The sequence below is a fragment of the Haliotis rubra genome, unplaced genomic scaffold, assembly GCF_003918875.1.
Source record: "Haliotis rubra isolate DU_JTF1 unplaced genomic scaffold, ASM391887v1 Scf1159, whole genome shotgun sequence".
Lineage (NCBI taxonomy): Eukaryota > Metazoa > Mollusca > Gastropoda > Lepetellida > Haliotidae > Haliotis > Haliotis rubra.
Genome location: NW_025765069.1, coordinates 57269 through 74765, shown reverse-complemented (window position 1 = coordinate 74765; position 17497 = coordinate 57269). Strand labels below are relative to the sequence as shown.

The 17497-nt window shown below is 43.1% G+C and overlaps 1 protein-coding gene across 1 annotated transcript; it reads right to left on the bottom strand.

Annotated features, from left to right (window-relative positions):
* Positions 1-12223: 12223 nt before the first annotated feature.
* LOC124255946 lies at positions 12224-16437 on the bottom strand. Its single transcript, XM_046689902.1, has 2 exons — positions 16215-16437; positions 12224-13664 (listed from the first exon to the last, which is right to left on the bottom strand). The coding sequence occupies exons 1-2, from the start codon at positions 16239-16241 to the stop codon at positions 13287-13289; spliced, it is 405 nt and encodes a 134-aa protein (XP_046545858.1). The 5' UTR covers positions 16242-16437; the 3' UTR covers positions 12224-13286.
* Between the last annotated feature and the right edge of the window lie 1060 nt (positions 16438-17497).

Below are 17497 nucleotides of genomic sequence, written 5' to 3'. Positions count from 1 at the left end.
ACGAAGGTGACTACTATCACAGTTATTTAATCCATAATATTCCGTTTTACTTAAGGTGTTTTGCGTCTTCGGCACAAGGGGTTTAACTACAAGAAAACTACCCGCAACAGTCACAACAATGCCAGCGACGACACAAGAACTCACAACTACACAATCATCGGGGGCAACCGGCAGTGTTACGACCAATACAACCACGAATACAACCACAAATCGACCAGATGGCCTCTTAAACAAATATAATATTACCGCGACGGCGTCAGCGTCGGCGTCGTCAACGGCATCGGCATCGGCGGCTTTCTTAACCAATCCGCCGCCACTGAGACAACCAGTGCCTGAAGCCCTCTCTGCCGATCCTGCGCAACAATCGAGACATGGCCAAGCACAACAGTCAATACCATCTCAGCCTCGATCAAGCTTACATTCTGGTCCAACACCTAACGTCATACTCCAACAAAGTAACAACTTGCACGGGGGATTGTCAGCCAGTTCTGTGTCAAATACCCTTGCCATCAAAGTGTCTCAACAGACAACATCGGGCCCAGTTGCAGTTCCAGCTCAGACCGAAACCACTGTTCCAAATAGTTCTGCCTCTGTACCGGGAGCCGTATATCCACCGACGACACGACCAGAGCTAACGCCTGGACCAACCAGTGTTACAAACACACATGCTGAAGCTCCACACAGAGTTTCGTCTACAGGCAGCGTTGGACAACATTCAGTGTCTGAACATCCAGGAGTGACTGCGACAAAATCATTCACGAGTACAGCTCACACCCAAAGTAGTGCAACGCTTCAACAACAGCCAACACCAACACAACTATCCCCAGCAAAGGCTTTTGAAGCAGCAGCAGCAGCAGCCCCACCTACATTGTCGTCATCAGCCACAGGTTCCTCGCCCGCAGTTACAATCATTCCATACCCTTGTGATGTAAGTTGAGAAAATTTGAGTTTGGAAGTTATGAAACAAGTTACGAATTAAAAGCACCCGATGGAAACTCTGAACAGAATAGAATGAATATTGGCAAGATCACAAGTTTGTAACGAATTGCTAGTGAAAAATAACTATGTTTACAATTTATAGGATTTTCCAAACATTTCAGCAAATATAAGTCATAATACTATACATACTACATATGGTAAATAATGGATTGCGAAATTGCAACACTGTTATGCATGAATATACACGCAACTGTTGTGTCTACCGTTTGTTTTCAGGGTTACAACTGCCCGACCGACAAACCCCATTGTGTTCTGGTTCGTCAGCAGTGTAAAGCTCTCCGCTGTCCTGCAGTCCCTACCTGTGCAGGTAGGTGTTGCTTTAAGCGCAATTGCTCGTCGCATTTAATAATGATAATGCTATTTTTGTGCGCCTAGGATCCAATGCAATGCTGTTCTCTGGCGTTACATTATTACCCTGACGGAATTGTACTTTCAAAGGCGCTACTATGCGCTTCGCGCGACCGTATAGGTCCGTACATCCGCTTCTCAGGTACCCATTTTGAACAGCTGGGTGGACTGAGTGCAATGTGGACGAAGTGCCTTGCCCAGGGACACAACACTGTATGATACCCAGGTCACACATTTTGGGTGTCTCCACCGGGGTTTGAATCCGGGCCTTTGGCGTGAGAGGCCAGCATGCTAACCACTACAACTACATACATGCATGCTCCTATGTGAGAAGTACCACTATAACGTTTCCTAGTGTTAACGTGAATCTCAAGGGCCCATAATATCATGTTAAACATGCGTGTGTGCGATGAAAGGACAGTTTCTATGTTTTGTTTTATGTCAGCTGTAGCCCCAGTGACAATTCAGTGTCTGGTTGGGCACCCTGTGTATGACGACATGTTCAGCGCCTTAACGTGTGGGCCTCGCGGCGACTACAGCTGTCCCATCCACTCAGACTGTGACGAGACATCAGGCTTTGCGGCTTGCTGTTGGACAGGTGAGTAGCACATGATGGTAGAAGCATGAAGAGAAGTTGTGTCAGCGAGTGCAACTACCCCATCTCCATCCATTCCCACCTAGCTCCACCCACACCCAGAATGACATCAGTCAGTGCACCACTCATTCCCACCAAGCTCCATCCACACCCAGAATGACATCAGTCAGTGCACCCCACCCATTCCCACCTAGCTCCACCCACATCCAGAATGACATCAGTCAGTGCACCCACCCATTCCCACCTAGCTCCACCCACACCCAGAATGACATCAGTCAGTGCACCCCACCCATTCCCACCTAGCTCCACCCACACCCAGAATGACATCAGTCAGTGCACCCCACCCATTCCCACCTAGCTCCACCCACATCCAGAATGACATCAGTCAGTGCATCCCTCCACCCATTCCCACGCCTAAGCTCGCCTCACATCCAGAATGACATCAGTCAGTGCACCCCACCCATTCCCACCTAGCTCCACCCACACCCAGAATGACATCAGTCAGTGCACCCCACCCATTCCCACCTAGCTCCACTCACAGCCAGAATGACATCAGTCAGTGCACCCCACCCATTCCCACCTAGCTCCACCCACGATCAAACAGAATGACATCAGTCAGTGCATCCCACCCATTTACACCTTTCCCCACGCAACCCCTAATGACATGGGTGAGTGCGATCCTTCCATCCCCGACTTTCCCTCCTGGCCTCCACTCATGCCAAGCTCTAATTACATCAGCTAGTGCAACTCAACCTCCGCTCACGCCCAAACAGAATGACATCGATGAGTGCACACACCCATTCGCACCTTTCACAAACCAACCTCCAACCACGCCCAAACAGAATGACATCCATGAGTGCACCCGACCCATTTACACCTGTCCCAACACAGCTACTCCCAAAGCCAACACCCGATGACGCTCCACCCATTCTTTTTTCCCTCCTAACCTCCATCCACGCCAAGGTCCAGTAGCATCAGTGAATGCAACCCAGCCTCCGCCCACGCCCAAACACTATGACATCGGGGAGTGCACCTCCACATCCATCACTGCTCAATTGTATCTGAAATAAAGCTGCAGGATGTTACAACCCACGCCGTCTCAGTTACATATGTAACGAATGCCATTTCGAGGTTTTGTATTGTTGTAATACTGTTTTTAGAAAATCGTTGATCTTGTTGGCTAATGATCCTTTACCTACTTTCATATAACTATCTATATTTCGGTCTTTATGTGACATTACGATAAGTGATTTCAAACTGACACCTTGTTTTTGTTCAATTGGTGGAATCATCAACAGCACAAATGCTACTTGTACTATTTCAAATTCAACAAAAACAAAATGTATTTTGAAGATCCTCAATTTTCAAATTCACTTGGAGTACCACTTGACCCTAGCCTTGTTTCCCTATAAAACAATAGGTAATCAGTGATCATGACTTGAGAGACACTGGCTCTGCCCCTGCATCTACTATACAAAGATTTGATTTATAATTTCCTACCACATATATTTTGATTCACCATTAATCATAATCATATAAAACTATTCAAATTCTGTAAACATCTGAAAAAACAACATCATACATTGTTTAGAATCACATTATGACTGTTGAGAAGAAATATTATCATCAAATGTGTAAATAATAATGTAATGTTCTATTAATAAATAACAATGATTTTATCTAATTAACTTTGATTCCTCTTCCAGGAAGTCACGGAGTAATTGCCGCCACATCTAAGATGGAACCTACGAGCTACCTCCTCTCTGCTCCAAAACCCCGTGCACAGAAGTCAGGGGACTGTCCACGATCCTTCCAAACAGGTTCTTGCCTCAATGCCTGTACCAACGACAGAAGCTGTGCTGGACCACAGAAATGCTGCAGTAATGGTTGTGGAACTGCTTGTGTCGACCCAGTAGCACCAGCACCAGAAGCAGCAGGTTCTTGTCCTGTTTTAGGCATAGGGGAATCATGTCCAAGCAGCACGTTATGTAATTCAGATAGCCAATGCTCTTATGGGTCTCAGTGCTGCTTTCTGTCAAGGACATGTAGAGTATGCGTCAACACTGTTATGGGAGGGACACATGCTTCTGGCAAAGGGTCATCGAATGGGAGTAGCAGCTCAAAATCAACGCCTCAGGGATCGGTTGTGCCTCAACAGCAATCTGGTTCAGGTGTAGGGGACTTAGGTCGTATACGTCCCGGAGACCTCATAGTTGATATATTGAATCATGGGGCTAATGGGTCTCATGCAGTGATATCAGGTATGACTAATGGTGGTATTGTTCAGCTGGGTCGACATCACATCGGAAGAGTTGATGGTTCTGTAGGAACAAATGGCATAGGGAATGGTCCTAGCAATTCTGTAACAGCAAATGTGGATACAATGGCAGTCTCCAATGTTGTTGCTACAGCTCTCACTGGTCCTTCTTCGGCAGCCAATAGTGCATCAAGTAGCAATGCTAATAACGTTGGTGGTACAGGTACCTCTGGAGGAGTTGTCAATGACACTTCAGGTAGCACCATTTCAGCCAAGAGTGTTTCTTCCCAAACTGTTGATCGGACACTTCCAGTTTCCCTTGACAGTTTGACTAATGCGCAAGGATCCAGCAGTATGAACATTAATGATGTAAACTCTGGTAACAGTGCTAATGTAATAGGGGACATTACTCTTGGAGGGGCCATTAGTGGTAGTGTAGTTTCAGTCTCAGGCGCATCTGGCCCCACAGTCTCTCCTACAGTAGACGCTGGCCCATTGATGAAAAGTAGTACATTAAGCGATCCGGGTGTCAGCTCTGGTGGGGCAGGAGCTACTGGGGTTATAGGAGACATTGTTTCTGGGGGAGGTGGCAGCGCAATATTAGGTGGTGCAGATCGTCATTTAACTCTAGCTACAAATAGCGGAGGTGTCAGTTCAAATACTGTTGGAACTGTTATCAATGCATCGGGCAATAATGGAAATGGTATTCTTAATGGTCAACTTGTCAATGCTGCTGGGAATTCAGGAGCGCCTGGTACAGGAATATCCACGCCTGGCATCACATATTTGGATACAGGTTTATCAGCAGGGACTGTTATTGATCAAGGAATTACTGGTAATGGCCAGGTTGTCGGTATTGGCACTGGGGATTTCGGGAATGTGGTTTCAGGACAAGTTGGCGCAACTAGCCAGTCTGTAATGTTACCGCAAGGCGTCCCAGATCCACAGGGAGGTTTGTCTCAAATTGTTCTCGATAGTCCTGTGGGTGTTACTGATGTCCTAGGTGGCAATGTGGTTGTAGGGGCAAATGCGGTTGGTGGAGTCAACGGTTTTAATGCAATAAGTCCTGCAGGTATTGATGGCATACATACTGGTATTTTAGGAACTGCAGTCGACCAACAAGGAGGCATTGGTACCAATCCTAGCGGTATCCAGACTGATGGAATTGGCGCCACTGCATTAGCAGGAAACGGGGCTTTGGGTGGAACCATTGATGCAACAGGTGCCATTTTGGTTCCTGGTGATGCTGCTGTCGTGAATGCAGGAAGCAACTCAAATACGCTTCAGAATGTAAACAGAGATAATTTAGGAGCGTCTGGATCGCTTCTTAGCAATGGCATTACACCATCAGGATCTGGATCCAGTAGATCTCTCCAAACAGCCAGACGCGGCTCATTGGGTCATCCCAGTCAACCAAGGTTTCAGGTTGAAATAGAAACAACTCATTTTGCACCCCATTTACAATCGGGGAGAAGGATATCCAATGTTGGCAGGGCTTCTGCTGGAAGGAAACACACGTCAACATCTGTTAAGATCGGAGGTGGATCAAACCACTTTTCAACATCTGTGAATATAGGTCATGGTGGTAACTCTAGACAAGAAGTAAAAATAAACCATAATGTCGCGGGTCGAAATGGAAATCACGCTGGGAATCCCAGACTTCAAACATCTATCAACATTGGGTCCAGCCCGGATGGACATCCAGAAATTAGTAAGACTGTCAGTATGAATGCACCAAGGTCCCAGAACTATAGGCAACTAGGCCCTGTGAACAGACAGACCTCTCCTCTACTAGGAGCTTCAAGTTTGAGAGGTGCTGCCACTGCTTCCTCTGGTACCAGTAACAGAATGAACGGCATAACAGATCAACTGAGACCAGGTTCAAGACCTTCATATCTGGCGTCTGGTTCTGGAAACAGTCTAAGGTCCTCTGCCTCTAGGTCTGCAACTATAACAAAGAGTGACCCCTTTGTTCGCCCAAGGACATCGTCTTTGTCAAGAAGCACCATTGCTGGGTCAACAGCTTCCAGAGCCATTGCAGCTGGGAATGTTGTTGTAAACGGAGGTGTGACTGGCATCAGAGGCGTGTCAAGAAACCCAAGCCGGAATACTGCACGATCTAGTCCAGGAATGTCTAATATGCTTTTGAACAGAGGGGCACCTAGGTCTGTTTCAGGTGGGAATATTGGCATAGGTTCTGCTTCTGGAAGTAATACTTTAGGTTTACGTGAACGACCATATAGTTCTGCAACTGCTGGTCAATATCCAGTTCGTTCTGGGAGTCGTCTTGCCCCCTCAGCTGGAAATCCTGGTGCTACACACGTTGATGTTTTAGGAACTTCTCAGAGTAGATCTAGAGCTCGGGGAGCTCTGAACGGTCTGACTGGCCTATCACTGATCCCACCTAGTGATGTCCTTCTTGGATCTGATTTCGCACAATTTTCTCCTGTAACAGATCCACAAGGAAATACGGCCCTTGGAATGTCACCAACTTCAAGAATAAACAACGTTGGCGATTATGTTCCTGCCACATCCAATGTACCACCTTCTTCACCAACACGAAGTCGTGGTGCTGAGATATCCGGGGTTCCTAAACCATCAGCGTTTCCTCTCCCAACATCATATGATGCAACAGCTACCAAACCAGGCTTTTGCCTGAAACCATGCGGCTTCTCACTCTGTATCAACGAATGCAGCAATGACAGCCAATGCCCTGGTAGCCAGAAATGTTGCAGTTCCGGTTGTGGTCGAGTTTGTTCTCCACCTTTTCCTTACATCCCTACCATCAAACCAGGAATGTGTCCCTCGTCTCCAAGTTCTGCTGTATGTACTCGGGGACACTCCTGCAGCCATGATGGCGAATGTCCAGCGATCCAGTAAGTGTTGCTGCGTCGGTGGTGGATGCCGTGTCTGTGTTCTTCAAGGTCGATCCCTGCCCAAAATGGCGCCTGCTCCAGTTCTAGCTCCCCAGACATTGCCACAGTTCGGTATGATAGGAAAGGGTTATGTTTGGCGGTAGATATGTGAGCGGGGATATCATACTAAACGTGTTCATATTCATGTCATGATGACTGGTTTAACAAATGTGCTTACATTATAGTGCTCGATCATGTCATACTTGTAGAAAACTCACCTGGTGTTGAGCAAGGTCCCTTTCAATGATGGTGTAATTGGTGCTACTGAAACGTATGGGTTGTAGGAGCCGTAATGAGTATACTGAGAAATGGGATTTGGATCCCAGAATTACATGCTTTAAGAATAATATAGTTTCTCAACAGCGCGATATTTTCTCAGTGTCTTACTAAAGAGACAGTTATGTTGTCATCACTACATGTAATGTCATCCATTGTATGACCATGCAGATTGGTCCCTTTCAATGATGATGTAATAGGTGCTACTGACACGTATCGGTTGTATGAGCCGTTATGTTAATAAGAGAATGTTGTTAAATGGGGTTTGGATCCAGAATAATATGCTTTAAGAATAATATTGTTTCTTCACTGCGCGAGATTTTCTCTGTATTTTACAACAAAGATAGTTATGTTGTCATCACTACATGTAATGTCATCCATTGTATCATTAAGCCTGACTGTGCAGCTTGGCGTATCGCCTGGTACTCACCATTAAACTCATTACCTAAACTGACAGGATAACATGACAAATCTTTACTCCCTTGACAGATTGACAAGTTGTGGATGCATGGGGTAACACTGGTGCTTATAGTTGCCTCGTTTCCCTCGGTTAATCCTAAGCCCTAGTTCCAGTCCAGCTCTAGCTCTACCCCAGACACAATCCTAAGCCCAAGCCCAAGCTCCCTCTACATCGCAGGCCCCAGCCCCAGCACAGCCCAAGCTCTGCTCCAGTCCCTGCCCCAACCTCAGCCACAGACCTAACCCGACAGTTAAACTGGTGATTTTCCCGTTTAGGAGAAGGATCAGGATTTGACTGCATATTATACTCATTTCATTTCAGCTGAAGATAGTCGTGAGATTTGTATAAGCTGAACACTTGACTACACGGTGACTGTCTATACTATGGTGCTAGATATTATTATTTAGTCATTAATCCGCATTAGTGTTTTATATACATGTAGTGTCTACTGTTTTACATATTTTGTAGCAAATGGACGATGGTTGTTTATACATAACTGTATCATGGCAAATCGACTAGCTCAGCAGTGCAAGATTGTATAACCTTGATATTTTGATGTGATGTTGAGATTATATGAACCTGTATTAAACAGTGCATTTCTGCCATGTCTTTTCAAATGAATAAACCTGCTTTTTTGAAATATGTGTGCACTCGTAATGGTTTCCCAGAAACATTGTGATTCAACATGAGGGAAGCATGCGTACGTTGCAGTAAAGGTATGGATTTTGGTGGGCGGAATAGCTACGAGTGATTGTTCAGTAAAACCATTTAATTCGGAAAAGAAGTCGAAATAGCTATCTTGGACTGAGTGAGTGAGTGATTTGCATGTTTCACCGGAGCAGTAGAAGTCCACAGCCAATGACCAGATATTTGTCAAATAACTACAGTCTGTAAAATACTCGTGTCTCCTGTGGCTTTAGTACATCATATTGACTCAAGCTACATTTTTATGAAAGCATATGATGGGCACTGGGTAATGATGGCAGTTCATTTGGTAAGCGACGTATTATGATGTCAATTATTTCCAAATGCAGAGATCAACAAAACTAACTTCACAGACTGGGTATGGTCATAAAAATGTATGCAATAATACGAAATCAGGGACGACATAATGATACACCAAAGAACCCATTATAGTATTATATGGTGAGTTTACAGCAGACTTCTCTTTCCAGGTTAATGGGAATAGAAAAGTAAAATAGTGCCTAATTGGTGGTGTGTGGTCTTGAGCACAGCCCAGGCCCAGCTAAGGGTAAGACTACAGAATACCGGATACCTCCCACCACCTTTGAAGTCACGCGAGTTTATTTTAGGTTTGGGTTAGGGTTAGGGAGACGTGACACTAAACAATATGGCTGGTAGGTATCCGGTGTTCTGTAGGCGTACCCAGTTAAAGGAGAATACGAACGAAAACAAAACTTTTGATATATTGTTAAGGATATTCTAAAAGTCACATTCCGTGATTAAAATTGAACAAAAAGTTTGTAAAATAGCAATATAAACACAAAAACGTACTCGTATTTCCGTCTATTACGGAAACACCCGACAGTTAAGCAACGTTCGTCACTGACAGGCCTTGGATAGGTGACCGCGTTTGGCAGCTTGGCTCATGAGAGGTTCTGGGATTTCTGCCCTGCCCCACAACGAAGCACACGTGACACATGTGACCTCACCTTGGGCAAATGAGTTTGTTCAAAGGTGCCTCTGTTCACCAAACAGAGAATGGTACCCTGTGGACAAAAAGGTTATGCTACTATTAACATTCTAGCGCCTCACAAACAGCTACGTGGCTTTATGACTACTAGTATATGTGACTTTATCATAAATTAACTTTTAAAATCCTAGGAAGTTACCCGTAATCTATGCAAACCGCTGACATATCGTTTATGGCCATCTGACATAGGAGCATGTTGATGTAGTAACATGGCCTCGGAGGTTTGTTAGCATAAAGTGTCAAGTGCTGACATTTAAAAAATAATACCTGAAAGCTACAATCACTTTATAACGACGACTTGTGGATATAAATGGTACATATACAAATAACAACAGGTAAATTCATATCGTGGTGTTAAAGGAGAAGACATTAATGAATTAAAGTGGTCTGACACCACAGAGAGATATTTTACACTTGTACCACTTGTGAATGATCATTCGCCTGGACAGCACAACAGAGGCCGCTTCAATACCGTTCTGAATTACTTTTCCTGGCGCTTCATTGACGTATTTTTCTTGGCCACTGCTTTGCACATGTGACCATACAATCTTGCTCTACAGCTTGTTCAGTTTGACTTGAGCTACTCTACAGATGCATGACCTGGGAGCACAAACGGCTGGTCGAGTTAACTTCATTAAATAGGGGAGCAAAGAATGTTGCGTGTATACATGGATTCGTGACAGTCCGAATCGGAAACATTAAACTATCTGTAGCTTCTTTTTTAATGAAAGTTAGGACATTGCTGACGATTTTTCGACACAGAAATGTCAAACGGCGACCTTGTCTCGGTTGTTCGGGCATGATGACAATCAACTGACAAAGGTGCACCGCTTGACAATAATAGACCGAACCAGTTGTGACACGGTCACGTAATGCATTTGTATTCACTTGATCAGGTCAAGCTGAACAAGCTGTACATCATCCTGTTTTCATTCACAACCTGCCATGACCAATATTGTTTCAGCGACAGTTGATCACAATTAGTATAAAATATACGCGTTTAAATGTTGGCATACTATAGGTACTTTCGAAATTTAGAATTACTCTAAATAATAATTTGGTTCACAGTCATTTACAATTTATACTTCTGTTTCAAGGGCAGGGCGCAAAACAAAAAGGGCAGGGCGCAAAAATCAAAGGGCAGGGCGCAGCGCCCTCCTATATGTGCTTAGGGGGAACACTAGTTTCAAACATCAAAACATAGAACGCTCCGTGAGGTCCGCTTTGGCAATCAGACGATTTTGGATCAGTTGACGTTCCATGTTAAATTGGTTGTTTGTGACAAGTGGAGTAGTGCATGGGCTCTGAAAGTGCATTACGGTCACCTTGCCTTATATTTCCACGGGTGAAGAGTGGGGTGTGGAGTGAATGTGTACTCGAGCTATATCACATAAAATCAATTCGCGGTGCAGAGTTGCTTCCCCTTGGCTTCCCAGAAATCTATGATCATGGATTCGAATCTAGTTTCGCGTTGTATATTTTTCTAGGTTTGTTAGCCCCATGTCTCCGTCGGTAGGTTCCAACAAAGCGGTAACTGCTGACGCCCTGCATCACCTCAGTCTTTCCTCCCACATCGAGGTGACACACACCGTCATATAAAAAGAGGCGTCAAAAACACTCAATTCCTACTATTTGAGCCCATCTGAGAAGCAACAAATGCTTAACATGATCAGTGAGAATGTCCAGACAAGGCTGACTTACATCACTACAACTGTATGCTTATACAGTGAAACCTCAGTATATATACTTCCACCACTGCATGTTACATTCCTGCTTGACACCGGTACAAGAATCTGTATCGAAACGTCGCACTCTCGTAATAAAAAGTTGTTATCCATAAAGTTTGTCAATTTTGTACTTCCCAGCTTCTAAAATGCCACTTTGGCTCGTCACGCCGAAGACCCTGGTTCGAATCCCCACATAGGCACAATGTGTGATGCCCATTTCTGGTGTCCCCCGCCGTGATGTTGCTGGAATATTGTTAAAAGCGGCGTAAAACCAAACTCAGTCAGTCAGTCAGTCTAAAATGCCACTCAAAGTAGTCAGTGGAACCTGGTTTATCAGGGCTGTACGCTATCAAACGTAAACGCCCGGGTGAACCTGCCATACACGAATTTATATGGTTTGGGTTGGTATCGTTGTTACTTGTGGAGACAGTCGAAGCAAATCATTTTCTTGATTTCAGTTACTTGTACTTTCAGAGGCCTTGCACAAGGTTTTCCTGTGCTTATATCATGAATTCCATTCTACATATCCAGGAAAAACATCTTTATTTATTAATTGATTTATTATTGAGTTCGGTGAGCATTGAGTTCGGTGATGCCAACTTATAACCATCATCACTCTCGAAATTATACCCGCGAGTCCTTCAGAGTATAAGTCAAATAGACAAAACTAACTGAATTCTAGTAAACACATTCGTATATTCATGAAACGAAAGATATATATAATTACAGATTTCCTGAGAATACAATAAACAGTTATCTACCTTCCGTTACAAGTGACCTGTTACATACGTGATTATACTTATGTATCAACGTCTCACTGTAATTGCTTACACGTGTATTTATTTCCGGCTTATCCATTTATGATGTGTACACAAAATCAATGGTAACCGTGATCATGTATTTTTATATCCGTTATAAGTGACCTGTTATTTAAATGAACTCTGCGAGGGCTTTAGCCCGAGTAGAGTTTATTTAAATAACTACCTCAGTGAGGGGGATTAAACGGCTCACACCACGAGGTAATACTTATTAATATGCATGTAATGTATTAGGCATGATGAAGATTATCAAAATAAGTACAATTTTATTGTTTTTAAATAGAAATAATTGCCCGAGGGCAGTTATTCTTTTATGCTTATGAAACACTTCCAAGAACAATGGACATAACTTTCCCTAGTGGTTTACGTTGACAAAATGAAACTCAATACATTTCTATGGCTTTGCAGATTGTTTGCTTCATGTCAAATCAGTTTGTTTCTGAAAATCGTTGAATTCTTTTAAAAATGAATTTAAGCAAATATAAAACATTAGCAAAGTCGATTTCTGAGATACGTGTTTTAAACAAATTGATTGGGTTCAGAAAGCAGAAATTGGGTTCAGACTGAAAAACCAACCATAACCGAAGAATATTCATTGATAGAAGAACTTATATGCAAATACCTTCTTTCACCATGACGCACATTCATGAATCTATTATTGACTGTCTTGAACATTACATTTTAACTTCCTGAATCACATGGTCATTGTTCCATTGGCCTGAGAGTCTATACCGGTTGCAATATACCACCATCTAGCCATACGTCATAAGATCCAGAGTCTTGTTTTCTTCCTTTTCTTTAACCATTCTGCGGTACAGGTCCAGCTGAGTGTACACATTCCCTAGGGCTTTCGTCCCAGCCTCCTTCTTCGCGGAAAGATGCCATTTACCCTGGACATAGACTGGAGTTAGCTGGTTCTTCAGTTTAGGAGCCGCGACCAAGGATCTGGATGTGACCTTCAGGTAAGGAAACAGGTCATCCTGGGCCTGGGTAAAGTCATACCTGTTCTCCAGCTTCTGGCATTCTGGACACAAACCCGGACCAAACAGGTCACAGTGAATTGAACGTGTTTTCTCAAGCAGGTTCTCTGGTGCCTGTTTGCGTTGACAAACGAAACTAAGAAATCCGGGCATTTTCGTGCGTCGAAAGTCAGCAATGGAGATTCGTTTTATTTGGCCTAAGTTGATTCTGTCCGGCACCCTTCTGGAGGTGGATTTTGATCGTACGTGTTGTCTTTGGCATGCCTTTGGTGTTGGGGAGTGTCGACTCTCTTCTCTTGGGCCTTGAGACGTCGGTTTTTGAAAGGAAGTTTCTCATTGGGTTTTTGGAATTCTCCCATTTCGATCAACTTCCGGATCAGCAGAAAATCTTTTTCCGATTGTGTTCCGCTCTTGGATGGACGAGTCCGGGCGTTGCCAAGAGACCGCGTCGGCGATGTGTCGTCGGGGAAGTTGTCACGGGAGCAATATCTTACAGGACGCTTATTCGAGTGTGGCGGTAACTCCTCCTGGAGAAGAGGTGGGAAAACTTTGCCACTCCTCAGCTTGAATTGTTTCTGAAAGGAGAGAACACAGTTTTAAAGCCACAATTGTGCGTGCAAGTTGTTTTTTAGATTGCAATAAAGCGCAACAATCCATTGCTTCAACCATTATACTACCCAAAGTCACCTTCTCTTGTCAAGATAATACATTGAATATTGTAGAGATACGTGGAACAGGGAAACATATGATAAAACTATACCTTACTGGCCTTTTGTTCAGAACGGAACGACCTGTGAAGATCCGGGTTAGAATTGATCTCCAGCAACACATGCTTGTCTTAAAAGGCGACTAACGGGATCGGGTGGTCAGACTCGCTGACTTGGTTGACACATGTCATAGTATCCCAAATGCGTTGATCGATGCTCATGTTGTTGATCACTGGATTGGCTGGTCCACACTAGATTATATACAGACCGCCGCCATATAGCTGGAATATTGCTGAGTGCGGCGTAAAACTAAACTCACTCACTCAGAACAGAACAGATTAGGGGGATACTTAACTCAACGGCACGTTGCCCATTCACCGTCCAGACTAAGACAGACTTTATACCAGTGACAAGATTGGTCGCAGTGACCAAAGACTCGGGTTACTGTTAGTATCCTGAATGCTTTGAAAAACAGACAATGCATAATAGAAAGTTTCTGAAAGAATTCCATCAATCATCCCCGCAAAGCCAGACGTCCGCTGTTCTCATCCCCTTTAAATGTAACACCAAGGTTCATTTCTGAGCATGTTTGATGAAACTAGTATCGGCTTCAGTTTTAAATCCATACTTTTCCTGAAGTATCAGCGAGCAGCGTGCTGTGTTGATAATAAACACTGGTGTAATCTGTTGGTAATGTTGAGAGTGGAATGTGGGAGAAGGATGGCAAATACATATATACCTCTTCAGATCATACGTTCAGAAAGCATGCTACACTTTGCTTGGCATGCAGTAAAGATGATGTTCTATATATTTATTTACGAAATAAACTCCGAGTGGTAGTTCCCCTTAGAGTAAGAAAACACTGCAGGCAGAATATAACAATGCGCGCAGCCCCCTGAGTTTATTCTCCTTATATTGTTTAATTGCACCATAAACAGCGACCTCAACTTGACTTCTTACATATATCAACATTTACAATGTTTACAGTTTCTTTCGGGATGTTACTAAAATTAACAAGCTTCAAAAATAGTTATCCGTATTTTCAAGTATCTGAATACAATCCGGTCTCGCCAATATTGGACAGTCCCCTGAATACAACCCGATTTCGGCAATGTCAGGCAACTTCATGACTGCAATCCAAGTCGGGCAAATCCCTGAATACAATCCAATCTCGGCATTGTCGGGCAACTCCATGGTATGAAAAGATGGTTAAATTTGATATTCACTGAGCATTCTCACAAACACCACAACTATAAAACATGTAATATTATATCACAGAAATTCGTAAATGGTATTAATGAAGCAGTTCAGAAACTGGGCATTTACATAATAAGTTCAACAGTTTACAGAGGTACTACAGTACTACGTGGAACATCTCACCACTACCACAACAGCATCGTCCAATATATGACGTAGTTAATTTGCTGGCATTTGTTAGAATCTTCAGAAATGACGCCCTGACAAGAATACTGTATTATCGTGAATAAGTTGTTCTTCATTGATCTTTGCGAATTATCGCGCAGCTATACGTTATGCTTGTAAGTAATATGTACGCCCATAACATCCCGAAAGAGAAAAACAATAACATTCTTTAAATTTAATGTAAGAATACGAGAGTCGCGTCTAAATCAATAATGACATTGTTAGGATACGTTTTTTTATATTAATTACGAACCTTATATACTACCCATCAAATGTTTAGACTCACTTAAAGCACTCACTATATGTTATGCATGTATATATGGTTATATCGAAGATGGATTTTTCCTCTAAACTTGGGGGAACGAACTGCAAACCTTATGCAGATGAATTGCACGAGGATCATGCATCAAAATGCTGCAAAGCATGTGCAAATATCGTGCATGTGAACAGCTGCGTTTTGGTGTAAAGTTTTGTGAAGAATTCGCTCATTTTCACCGAGTTCACCGAGTATTGAACTCATGACAATAATCTTTTCAACGTTACCAATTTATTTTACAATACATTAGTTCATGTGTAAACAGTCCCTTTAAACAGTATGGACTATTTTGCAAAATCTAGTTTAGAACAGTTGCCTGAAGTAAGTGGCTACATTGACACTAGTGAGTCTAAACTTTTGATGGGCTGTATACATTATTATGTTGTTGACATATCATACATGCTTGTAGGTCAATGTACAGCCTATCGGAATGCATGTATATAAACTGCAGTGTAAAATATAGCATACATGTAGAAAACTGGATTTGATTCAAACCATCCAAACATTATCATTTGTTTTTTACCTAACAAAGCAACCATCGGGTGCACAACCCAACTATAATCCGTTTAACGAATACTGCCATATCGAATAACCGTTCTCTTTTTGTTCCATATCTACCCACTATACAACATGGGTATGTGCAGGTTAGGATGTAGACATTTAGATACACTTTTGCCTACCTTTGATATGGGTTGTTTTTCACTCATTTTGGTGGCTTCATGGTAAATTCCAACATGAAAACAGAATGCCAGTTGTCATGATACTGGGACGACAGTTTTACAACGTACCGTGCTGCACTATGTGACGCCAATACCATGTCACACCGACACTAGATAGTCACATACATATGCTCTGTTGCTATATTACTCTTATACATAAAGGCTGTCGTCATTAATCATAACATTTTCAAATAACAACTGACAGCGCCATTGCCGTTTCTAACAGCAAAATGTCATTGAATAGATCAACATTCTGCGTCTATTCAGTACGTGTATCGACTAAACACAAATATTACAAATCTCATTCTAAACGGGGTCAAAAGCCCTACGGTCAGCACAAACGGAAGAGTCGTGTTATTCAAGCAATAAAGTGGAGTCTTTGAGGGAGAATAAATTGTGTTATTGTGTTGATCTGGGTTATGTGGCTGCCTGTGAAGATAGTTTGCTAGGGATCACTTGCTGTGATCAAACACGGGGGTGTGTATAGAGTGGGTGAGAGCGGAGAGTCTAAGTCACGTGATCTTTGGTCGATCACTGACTGTGAAGAGTTGTGCCCCTTTGTACTGTTGAGGGTCGTCCCACACTCAAGCGCAGTGATGACTTGGTTAACGTCACTGCCACAGACTAATTTGCATATCACGTGACCGGACTTTCTTCTTGTCAGCAAACGAAAGTGCTGATTCTCTCAGTCTATCGTCAGAACTAACTGAGCTAAAACTGACATACCGCAAACCATTCCCAACCATTATATGCTCTTTACATGTTGCTTTGCATAATAACATAGATATGGTTCTACAACTGGTTCAATATTGTGCATGACAACCAATCTTAATAGGTTGAGACAACTCAGTGACTCCGATTACAAACGAATGTGAAGAAAGGAAAACAACACAAATTGAAATAGTGTTTCGCCATTTTAGGATATTTTCTAAATGACCTCCTCCGCAGTTATATTTGCTGAAAAAGGAGCGCAACTGCACCCAAGCGCTCACTCAGTAACAAAATAATGACACTGTTCGAAGTATTTACGTTCATATGGTGATCGCCACCATCACGACAAGGACACCACTGATTAGACGATGTTTCTCTGAAACGTTTTACACGAACCTATTAACTCGTAGTGTAGATTTCGGCTTGTGTCTCTATTGGTGTTCCCTACACAACTAGGATTAGATATCGTGTCTATCAGTGTTCCTACAATCATGTTATTGGTGCGAGTGATGCAGTTTATTTTTATATCAAAA